Source organism: Echinops telfairi, unplaced genomic scaffold (genome assembly GCF_000313985.2).
Source record: "Echinops telfairi isolate 266 unplaced genomic scaffold, ASM31398v2 ScPeMD7_4;HRSCAF=17, whole genome shotgun sequence".
Classification (NCBI taxonomy): Eukaryota; Metazoa; Chordata; class Mammalia; order Afrosoricida; family Tenrecidae; genus Echinops; species Echinops telfairi.
This window is the reverse complement of record NW_022103900.1, coordinates 5,463,813-5,475,873: the sequence shown is the minus strand read 5'-3', so window position 1 is coordinate 5,475,873 and position 12,061 is coordinate 5,463,813. Positions and strand designations below refer to the sequence as shown.

The 12,061-nt window shown below is 45.5% G+C and overlaps 1 protein-coding gene across 1 annotated transcript; it reads left to right on the top strand.

The window, feature by feature from the left end:
- The first annotated feature begins 4,083 nt into the window (after window positions 1–4,083).
- On the top strand, window positions 4,084–12,041 carry G6PC2 (glucose-6-phosphatase catalytic subunit 2). Its single transcript, XM_004703763.2, is given in 5 exon segments — window positions 4,084–4,333; window positions 4,887–4,996; window positions 7,022–7,133; window positions 9,073–9,188; window positions 9,970–12,041. Coding segments are annotated over 5 exon segments (1,068 nt in total). The 5' UTR covers window positions 4,084–4,115; the 3' UTR covers window positions 10,482–12,041.
- Window positions 12,042–12,061: the final 20 nt, after the last annotated feature.

Below are 12,061 nucleotides of genomic sequence, written 5' to 3'. Positions count from 1 at the left end.
TCAGTGCTGTCCTCTAAAGTAAATTCTTCTGGGGGGAGGGGCAGTTGTCCATGTAGCTGGTATGGGGGCCAAGCCCTCAGGCCCCTCTTCTAATAAGCCATCTCCACCTTCCCCTGCACAAAATGTCCAACAGAATATATTTGAAGACTTTTCTTTCTTTCACTAAAAAGCTTTCCCATTCCCCTGCTTAACTCTGAGTCTCTGCCAAACACCAGGGATAGTGGCTGACTCCTTTGTTCAACTGAGCTCTGAATGAATGGGAGCCCTGGTAATGCAATGGGCCACTTGTTGGGCTATTAATGGCAAGGTCAGAAGTTTGAATATAAGGGCCACTCTGAGGGAGAAAGGTGAGGCTTTCTGCACCTATAAACATTTACCATCTCAGAAACCCAAAGGGGCAGTTCTAGTCTGTCCTGTAGGGTCACTTTGAGTCAGAATTGATTCCGTGGCAGTGGGCATGGCTTGGGGCTTTGGGGTTCTCACAAGGAGCCTTGGGTGGTGCTATGGGGTAAACATTGGGCTACAAGGCTAGTGGTTCAAATCCACCAGCCCCTCCACATGAAAAAGGTAAGGCTGTTTGCTCCTGAAAGATTTATAGTCTCAGAAACCCTAAGGAGCACTCTACTCTCTCTTATATGAGGTCATTATGAGTCAGAATTGACTTGATGGCACTGGTTTGGTATGCTAACCGAAGGGTCAGTGGTTCAAACCCACCAGCCACCCCATAGGAGAAGGATGAGGCTGTCTGCTCTCATAAAGACTCACAGCCTCTGAAACCCTATACAGGGCTTTTATGAGTCTGAGTCAACTTGATGGCAGTGTTTTGGGTTGGGTTGGAGTTGTCTAATTCCACACTTGACTGTTTCCAGAGAAGAAAATGCCTGCTGGGAGCCAGAGCTAGCCATAAAGAGTAGTAATCAGAGCCACCTTCGAGGTTTGCTCTTTCCACCTTCATGTCACTTGGCATTTCCTCCTGGTGGAGGGAGTGGCAGTAGCCAGCGGATCCTCTCCACAGGTCTATCCTTGTCAAATAATGAGACAAGTCATCCAATCGTCTAAGGAGTGGTTGTACCTGTGAAGTCCTCCTATGATCTGGCATGGTGACAGATCTATGTCAGGGTCAGGGATCAGCAGGAAAGCTGCGTAGTGAGGATGGTATAATAAAGGTGAATTGGAGATCTGGTGGTTGAAAGCATCCGTTTTTAATCCCCTTTGCAATGGGTTTCAATGTTACCGGTTAGGGCCTTGACTCAGGCCCAGAAATGAAATGTGTACTCTCAACAGGACTCTGGCACTGATCAAGTTACCTGGGCAGGCTAAAACTAGGATTTTTGGTGAGCCCTTGTGCCATACGGGGATGCTAAGTGCAAGGTCAACAGTTCGAAATCACCAGCCATTCCCTCCGAGGGAGAAAGGCGGGGCTTTCTTTCTCTGTAAAGACTTACAGTCTCAGAAACAGCAGCAGTCAGCATCTACTCAATGGCAGTGAATTTTTCGAGTGAGTAGAGTTAACCCTAGGTAACAAGAGTGCTTTCAAAGGTTTGAAAAAAAAGTGGAGGACGAGGGTGTTGAGGAATAGGCATAAATGCAAGACATCCTAAAGCACAAATGAGTTTTCAGCTAAATTAATTGGACGTCAACACATGCGTTATTTGGATCAGATCAGCACACTAGCGGGAAGACTGAGAGGGGATGTAATTAATGGGGCTGTCTAGGAGAAGAGCAAAATTCGCTGGGCTCTCTCCCAAGAGAAATGATAAGAATGATAAAGGAGGCCACTAAGGTTCTCAAGCCCACAGAAGATTAATATCCATTTCCTGGCAGCCAGTTTAAGTCACTTTCTGGAAAAGGATAGGATGTTGCCACTCCGGTTCTCTCTGTGCCGCCCTTCCTTCGGTTTTTCTTTGTGTGTGTCCGCCTGGGATTCCAGCCCGCAGACACCAGGCTGCAGCTTCATGTCCCGTCCTTCCAGGGAGTCCCGTGGAACACTCGGCGAGGAAAATGGCCACCATCTGCCTCGTTTTAGGACAGGTGCCTTTCAACCGTCACTCTGTCTCACCTCTTCCGGGCCACAATACCAAGTTCATATACCGACTGTCGCCGGTAACCAGGTTTCTCATTAGATGAGTGTTCTTTGTAATGATCGAAGAAAGATTCTCTGAAGCCTTGACAACATGATAAATCAGTGAGCCCACTGAGAAGTCAGCACACGGATCCAAATCAATAGGAAAATCCAAGTCCAGTCGATCACGGATGCGTTCATAGTCGTTTTAAGCTTTGTCCAGGTGACAGTTGGTGGTTGGCTCCGTGGTAGCATTCTGGCCTTCCCTGTGGAGACCTGGGTTTGACTCCTGGTCAGAGCACCTCACATGCAGCCATCACACCAGAGTTTCCAGTTGCTGCAGACTAGGAAGAAAGGCCGGGCAACCAACTTGCCAAAACCAGACAACGAACACTCTGTGCACATGGTGGGGTGGGGCTGGACCAGGCTGACTCTCATCCTGTTGCACAAACTATCCACAACAAGACCTTTTGTCCAAATTGACTCGTTCAGAAGCCTTGTCCTCTCTTTGTGCAGCACATCCATGCTCAACCCCCACTGCGCATGAGAAGTACTTAGACACATTTCCCATCGGCCAGTGCCTGGGTTCCGCCACCAACAATTCACTTGGGCTGGAGAGGGACAAGGGTATAACATCTTTAAAACCTAAAACCAAACCACCAAGTTGACTCCGACTCCTAGCGACCCAATCGGACAGGGTAGGACTGCCCCTGTAGGTTTCCGAGCCTCTCTATGGGAGTAGAAAGCCTCTTCTTTCTCACAAGGAGCAGCTAGTAGTTTAGAACTGCTAACCACAAGGGTTAGCAGTCCAGTGTGGCAGCACTACAGCACCAGGGCTCATTACACCTTTGTAAAAGGCAAGCCAACATATCTGAAGAAACAGCCAAGATAGGCCCTCCAGACCAGTAGCCATTGGAGGCCTACGCCCGCAGAGAAGGCTCCCAGGGAAGGAGGCTGTGCTTACAAAGGCAACTGAGTCCATCTGAATGGCCTAGAACATCGAAGGGTACCTCGCTCCACCCTTAGCTACCCATGAAGTAAAGCTTCATTGCCTTCACACTAATCCACGTGGCCACAATTGAGCTCCCCACTGGACCTCGATCCGCCTGATCCATCCTTCTCTTTGTGCAGCCCTCTGTGCCCCCCACTCTGCGTGCTGCTTGGGTGCTCCCTACTTATGTCAAGGGACACTCTGCATTCAGCAAACCAGTCCCTCTCCCTTCACCCCACCCCCACCCCCTGTGTGGTCAAAAGGCTTTTGAAGTCCAGTTTTACCTTTTTGTCACATGAACAACTAACTCCCCAGTGCTTTCCATCGTCTCCTCTGGTCAGTAAAGCTACGATTCAGTCCTAATGCCTCTCTGTGACTGGCGTGACCTCCATCTCTGCACTCTTTCCTCGCTGTCAGAAAGCAACACGCGGCCTGCTCCGATCTCCTATATGACATGTGTTCCTTCCCTGCTCCATCTGGATCTTTGAGACGAAGGCAAAGGGTCCACATATTTTTATTTAAAAGTCTGTGATCAGAAAATAATCTGTCGCACCATATAAATATTCCATGTCCAGACACTTAGTCAGCCATTTCCCTCGAAGGGCCCAATAAGGCAGCCGGAGAGCAACCGTCTATTTTAAAATTAAAATGCATGGCTTGAAGGGCTATTTGACCTGCAGCAATTGTTTGTACCATCTGCCAGCCAGGCATGGAAATGACCAACACCTGCCCTTGAAGTAAATGAACTGTGCAACACATTGCAAGCAAACACCATCCAACTGCTCACACAAAGGGAGGTTGCATAAGACATCCATTGTGTCTCTGCCCAAATTTCCCCTCGACCTGCCATGGATCCGCATGTGCTTCCCCTCTTGGCCACCAATTAAAACCATAAATAGATGAGCTTCTCAGCAAGGGGGGCTGACATGCCTTCTCCACAGATGGCCAGCATCACATGTCGTAGTAATGGCTGGACACGCCACTGAAGTGCCATATAAAGATAGTGGGACTCAAAGCACTCAGCTCCAATTGCTCCGTGTTGAGGACGGTCTCTTTGTGCAGATGGATTTCCTTCACAGGAATGGTGTTCTTCTTATTCAGCATTTGCAGAAGGATTACCGGGCTTACTACGATTTTCTAAACTTTATGTCCAATGCTGGAGACCCCCGGAATATATTTTCTATTTATTTTCCACTCTGGTTTCAGCTTAATCAGACCGTTGGAACTAAGATGATATGGGTCGCCGTCATTGGGGACTGGTTCAATCTTATATTTAAATGGTAAGACTTCTGTTTTCTTTCATTTTCCCTAAAACGTAGCATCTTTAAACCTGTAGCTCTACCTTCTTGATCAGATATATTTCAGGTGTGTGTGGTTTCCCTGGAAAATTCTCTGAACATATGAGTTACTTGCAATATCTGAGTCATAAATAGAGGCTCCATGAAACATAGAAATATATGCTTTATCTGATGGATCATTAAACTCCCAAACCCTGTAGCACATGTTATAGGATCAACCAAAAACTTAATAGTCAAAGGAGCAAACCTGTAATGCTGAATTTATGATTTCACGAACCAATTTGATATCCCAGTCTAAGGACCTAAAATGCCCACAAGGAAAAAATCAAGGAAAAAGTCCTTGCTCTTATGGAAAACCTGGAGCCCAAACTCCGAATGACTGTCCCTTCCTCTCCTGGAGAGGCAGGGACAAGAATGCAAGTTCTTTCACACTCCTCGTCATGACGTTTGCCCTGGAATCTCTGCTTGAGAAGAGCTACCCTAATGACCAGCTGTGGATGTAAATCTATGTGCACTTATGTTTCTTCACATCCAGGATCTTATTCGGTCATCGGCCTTACTGGTGGGTCCACGAAACTCAGATTTACCCAAATCACTCAAGTCTCTGTCTTGAGCAGTTCCGCGCCACATGTGAAACAGGCCCAGGTAAGAGATCACAGCCAGTTACTGAAGGTATTCCACATGCAGCAAGCACGTATAATTCTCATCTGGGCACTGATGTGGATTGCATGTAAGGCGTTCAAGGAAATATCTATGACGGGGATGTTAACGACTTACAACTCTCAAAACTCCTAATGAGGAGTGAGAGAAATTGTACGAATAACCAAGCTTCCTTTACTTCATGGACGAATGCCATGCTTAGCTATTTCAAAACAAAGAGCCAGCGGACATGAATTCGCAATAGCAACGAAATGCTCGTGTGCCTGCTGCCGGGCCACTTTCAGCCTCACTGCAGGTCTTCTGAGAATCTCGTGAACGAGGACAACATAAGCAAGCTTTCCGTACGACAGGTGAGGCCTGCCGATGTGGTTCATGTCAGTGGGAATGGTCCCTAGCCTCCAAAGAGTCTCTACAATTGGCTTTTGGGTTGCTGTTATTGCTTGACGTGTTTAGACGTCTTGAGCACTGGCCTTGTTGTTGTTTTACTAAGACTCTGTTAGAGTATGAAATCTTCACTGTGTGATGTGAGTGTCAGACAGGAAAAAGGTTGGGGTTTGGTGAACAATAAATAAAGGGAGACTGCATATGGCTGTTTTAATTTAGAAGATTGGGCCGCATTGTACCTCACTGCAGTTTGCGATATGGTGTAACGTTCTTCTCGCTTGACGTTCTTTGAAACTCACTCTGAATATAGTGGATGTGTAAAAAGTTCCAGTGACTTTTTTTTACCCTCTTTCTTTTTGTTCCCAAGAAAGTATACATGCATTGATTATGTCATTCATCATACTGTACTCTATTTCTTTATATAGCTAGCTTCCCCCAACAGACTGTGAGTTTCACCATGCTGGGCACCATATAAATTTTATTTGAAATTGATGTGTGTGTGTATGTTTACACACACACACACGTAACCTTTGTAGAAATGCTGTCTGTCTAGCCCAGTACTTCCCAGCATGTATTCTTTCTTATGAGATATTTTCTGCAAGGAAAACAAACAAAAATGCTGCCTTTGTACTCACCCTTTGAAGATTGACAGCCCACTTCAGCATATAAAAGGGGCCCTGTGGGATGCACAATGGGCTGCCAACTGCAAGGTCAGTGGTTCAGACCCACCAGCTGAGCCAAGGGAGACATATTTCCTGCAACTATTTACAGTCTCAGAAACCCTACCGAGGGTCACTGGGGGCTGGCATGGACTCCTAGTCAGTGGGCTTGTTTTCATTTCTTTTTTTAAGCACAAACAAAGCGCTCAAATTTTCCTTAGGCCTTTAAAAAAGAGACTGGTGTTTAATCTGAATGAATCTGTACTTGATGAGAACTCACGGAGATGATCAAAGTAAAGTGATTAAAAACGACAGCAATAACAACGTGGGGAAGCCTTTCTGGGAATAGACAAGCTCCCTGTCCAGCATCCCAGCAACACTTTTGCAACCCTCAGAGTAGAAGCTGACAGATGTGTAGCGGATTCATGTCCCCTCTGTACAGCGTCTCCTCAGCCGCCATTGCACAACAAAGCTTCCCACTGCGATGGCCACAGGGAGGCACAGAGAGAGCTACTTGGTAGCCACTGTCACTTGTAAATCAGTGTGGTAGTGAGTCCAGGCTCGCCCCAAACAAACCAACCTGTTCAAGGTCCCATGCAAGTCCGCTCCTGTTCTTTACAGCCAAGAGCAGCTCAATGCAGAGTGCGGGTGGGGATAGAGGGCAGCTCTTGTGGCAGGCTTGGCTGCAATAGCTTGGATTTTTAATTAGCATTGAATGCTCTAATTTTAAGAAGTCAAGAAGCTTTTAAAAGTGGAAAAAATGTCTCTTTTTCACCAAGGATCAGCTTGACGAGTTCCCTTACTTCTACCTCGTTTTAATCATTTCTCACAGAAGTACACATAACATGTTTTTCTAAGGCATTTGTCCCCTTCACAGCTCATGGGCTGTTTAGTCTATTGTCTCTCTCTGGGATCGACACTTCATGAATCACTCACTGGTCAAATGGATGCCACTTTGTCGTTGCAGGAAGTCTGTAGGGCCACGCAATGGGCTCTTCGTGCGTCTGGTACGTCATGGTGACGGCTGCTCTGAGCGACGCTGTCGGCAGGACAGATAAGTCCTCTCTCATCCTGCACAGGTCGGCGGCGCGCCCATCTCTGTAGCGTTGGGAAATGGCCAATTAGGATTCAGACCAACTTCCCCTCCTCCCCACCTCATTTTCATGTATTTTTAGTTATTGAAATGAGATTCTTCTATTCTGAGCCCCAAAGAAGCAAGATGAAGAGAAAATTAATAATTTGCTTTAAGGTAATGGCTTAATGAGCTCATCGCTATTGCCACACCGCGGGATTGGAAATGCTGCCTTGATTAACAACGTGCTAAAGGTGCCTTTGGGTTCATCTACTGTAACGAGAATTTGGGTAATTCATCAAGAAGTCATCTAAAGTTGCGTACGGAAGTCTTTTTGGTTGTTTTGCATGCTCATTCCCTTGCTTTCAGATGAACTGGAAGTGTTGAGAATCACCCCGCCCCTGAATGCATCAGTTTATTTCACAAAAGTGTGCTTCTTGTTTTGAATAGCCAACACTTGTGATACTATTAAAGACCATGCAACCTTTTTAATTAAATACATTCGAGAAGCTAACTTAAATTTTAATGGCAGTAGATTCTAAACTCATGGTGTCCAGAAAATATAATTTTAAATTACTCACTTTTTTGTAGGGGGAATGGTTGAGAATTGGCCTGTTTTCTTCTTTTCTTTATTGAACTCTTTTAAATAGCATTAAAACATTTTCAATACTACTGACAATCATTTGGCCGCTTGATATAAAATTTGTCAGTAAATCTCTTAGAAAATATTGTCTAACTTGTACATCATTATGTAAAAGGTCCTATAAAATAAAAAATTTCCAAGATCCACTACACATTTCACTTTTTAGAGTTATCTTGGATAATATATGAAACAAATGACCAAAAGATCTGATAATTTTAGAATGTATTCTAATGTGACATTGTCATGCATTCCTTAATGTATTCGTTATCCAAAACAGCAGTAGAAAGCTGTAATTTGAAGAAAATTGCATTTTTCAAAGTACAAATTTAAAAGCCTCACTCCTTTTCCCAGCACCAAACTTGAAAAATTACTTGTCCCTTCTTAAAATCAAGAACTCATAACTCCTTTTTGAGTTCTATAACTACAATATTTCCTTCATTCATCCAAAGTTCCTGAATGCCTGTCCCTACTCAGTGTGACCCAGTTTTTGTTTACTTTTCCCTATGGGTAACACCTGTGTACTTCCTCACTTATCTGTATTTCTTAGCCTCTTGATAACCCAACTTTGGGCTGATCATTATGTGATCCTGACAATCCCATCAGAGTCCTTCGAGAATTGCTAATTCTTTTTTTTATGATGTGCATTGCTTGGAGTTTAATATTTGTATGAATTTTTGTGTCTTGCTGGCTTTTAAGCCAAAGCAAATCATCTTTAGATCTGTTTCCTTGCTCCGTATTTCCTATACCTCAACATGACCTCAACACGTGGACGCCCAGTATTCCTGAGAACCTGTGAAATGAAACCCAGGGAAGCCTGGCCCTTGGTGGAAGGCTCGTGCAGTTTCATCAGCATAGTATCTGTTTGCACAGAAAGGGAGAGAGAGGAGGGTGCCGAGGAAGCAAATGTGATGGGAGGTAAAAGTACATATGGTCCATTTTGGATCATTCTGGATAGTAGTGATTCGCCAAACTTTCCTTTCTCCTGCTCCATTACAAGAATGATCAGAATATCAAATTGGCTTCCTTGAATACCACTGTTAAAATCTCAGGACACCGGATGTATTAAGTTGAATGCATTCGGAAATATATAAATGAAATACAATGTGAATATATTGAAAGCCTTTCAAATCCTATGGAAACAGCATTTTTGGGGGGCGGGAAGGGAGACTAAAAAACCAACCCTTGAACCACAATGCCATACCAGAGCTATAAGGTTCCTGTGGGAAAGATGTCAAGGCCCCCGCTAGTTGCATGAGCATGGCAGTCTCCTCACGCCTTCCACCGTGTCTAGTTTCCATCTTAGACTGACCTGGTCATTTCTTTGGAGTCTATTCTGGGTGATTCAAATCAGCGTCTGCATCTCCAGAGTGTTCATAGCAACGCACTTTCCTCATCAAGTTATTCTTGGCGTAATCGGGGGTAAATACCTTTGATCATGTCAGATGACAGCTTTAGCCTCATTTGTTTTGCAGTGTTAGAGTTTTCCTGGCAGTCGGTTTTTTCCCAACCTCAGCGGTAATTCTGTCAAGCCACGGGTACCAAACGCTGCCCAGGGAACTTAAGTGGTTCAGCACACCTCTCCAATCCTCCGTGGACGCAATAGCATCGTCTCCCTCGACAGTATCAATGCCATGCCTCTCGGTGCCATGTCTGCTCTGAAGTGCAATTAGCGCTAAGCCCAACTCCCACACCACCACTTCAGACGGCAGGCTTGTGTCTTGGGTTCCGGGACTTCATCATGACCCTCCAACCTGCACAGGATCCCACTTTCTCTGAAACATCTGAAGGAGCAATTACATGTCTATGGCCTTCATTAAGCAGCCGCTTTGTATTCCTGAAGGAGCCTTCATCATGATTGAATTTCCACTGTTCAGCCCCTCTCGATTTTCAAAGGCTCTCTAAGTTAATTAGTCACGGTGAATGGAAAACGAATCGCAAGCACCTAGATAGGTGCTCTGCCCCTAAAGGGAGTTGTCGATTAGCATCATGAACATTTACTGCCTGGCCCCTGTGATAAGATGGGCGGCGAAGAGATCTTTGGGGGCAAATATGTTTTATTTTTGCCTCAAGAAAAGCCTTAGAACCTAGGTGTTTAAAGCACGTCACCATTGAAAGCTATGGTTAAAGTCTAACTGCAGAAACGAGCGATTCCAAAGTCTGAAGAGCATGTGGTCACCTCCGTGTCTCTTTCTCATCCCAGGCATGCTGGTGGCAGAGGCCTTCGAACACACTCGAGCCATCCAAACAGCCAGCCTGACCACCTACCTGAAAACCAACCTCTTCCTCTTCCTGTTCGCCCTTGGCTTTTACCTGCTTCTCAGCCTGCTCGACATTGACCTCCTGTGGTCTGTTCCCATAGCCAAAAAGTGGTGTGCCAATCCTGACTGGGTCCACATTGACACCACCCCTTTTGTGGGACTCGTGAGAAACCTCGGGGTCCTCTTTGGCTTGGGCTTTGCAATCCACTCTGAGATGTTCCTTAAGAGCTGCTGAGGGGGAAATGGCTGTAAGCTGAGCTTCCGGCTCCTCAGTGTGATGACCTCATTGACCGTCCTGCCGCTCTACCAGTCCACCCAGATCCCCACTCACATAGAACATTTGTTTTGTGTCTTCTCTTTCTGTAAAAGTGCATCCATTCCCCTGGCGGTGGTTGCTTTGATACCCTACTGCATTCACACGTTAATGAAACCAAGTGACAAGAAGATTAATTAGAGTTGGGCAGAGACTTAGTGCTTGGTGGTCCCAGGCTGACCCTTCTCCTCCACCCACCAGTAGCGTCACAGAGCAAGGACAGACTGACTCCAGAGGGATTCCAATGAGGGTCACAAAAAGAGCCCAAGCCTGCCTACGCATAGATGCAGTTTGGCCTTCATATGATTTTGTTTGTTTTCTATTTTAAATCAGTCTCCATCCTTCAAAAATCAGAATATTTTCATAAGATCTGATTTTCTCTATCCTCTTGAATAATCGGAATAATCATCTTCTTGAATAATCTGGCGATACAGGGCTTCCATTCTTCCTTGGAGAAAATTGGCTTGGGTGAGTACCGATGGCTCCCCAGTGAGGGCCAGCATTCGGATTGTATCACAGCAAAACCTTCTGTATCAGGTGCTTTGTCATCCTAAGGTCAGGCCACGTCGGGCGACTGCGAGGGTTTTGGTGGGCATCTCTGTTGAATCCAATCTCCTTGATTTTCAGATGCACTATATGCACCCATTCAGCTGAAAGCACTTAATCACTATGCCAGCAGATTAGGAAATAGAACCCACGTCTCCTGACGTGGCTTTCGATGACACCATGTCTGCGTTCTCCCTCTCCAAGAGGTCAAAGCCAGCGAGAGTAAATGCTTTGATATAGATTCCACGACAATTGCGGTTTAAGTCAGCTGAAATGGCATTGAAATGCCACAGCCTATTTGACTTGCCTGGTGACCTATTCCTTTGAAGTATGTTTGGCATCCACCTGTGTGCAGGATCTTGATGGAGTCAGCAGGGGGGCCAGATGTGGGAATGTAAACCCGTCCAGAGGAAATGAAGCAGGTAAGGCCGCTGGCTGAACTTGATGCCTGCACTCTGTATTATTAGTGCTTTCCAGTATTTCAATAAATGCTGCTGAAGGTGCTTCACTTAGAACATGATTTCCTCCACTCTGACATCTCTATACTTTAATTTATAGTTGCCAATCTTTCAAAATCACAGGAATCAGACATCTTTTTCTAGATCACGCTGCAACATAGGAAAAAAATACCTCTATCTTTTAGTTGGGTTAGTCTTTCTTTATACTCAACTGTGATGATAATTGTTACATGTTGGGCTGCTAATTGCAGGGTCAGCCGTTCAAATCTGCCAGTTACTCCATGACTCCGGCAGAAAGATCTGCTGCTCACAGAAAGACAGCCTTGGAAACCCAGAGGCAGATCTACCCTGTCCTGCAGGATTGCTGCCAGTTATAATTGAGTCAACGTTAAGTGTTTGTTTGTTTTTTAATGATGAAAATCTGGCATCAGGGCTTAGTGTTCTAGCCAGGAAGGTTGTGGCATTGGTAACTTTGAGGAGATTCAGAATAATTGAGGTGGTTTACAATAACCACCTGAGCAAGAAGATCTGAGTCAATTACAACACTGATGACACCATCGGGGATCTTAAGAAGCTAATCGCAGCCCAAACTGGCACCTGTTGGAACAAGATTGTTCTTAAGAAGTGGTGCACTCCTCACTGGCCCATGGCCCTGCGGGGGACAACACCAGGAACACAGTGTGGGAATTGCGCCTGATCTGACCCCGCCATGCCGAG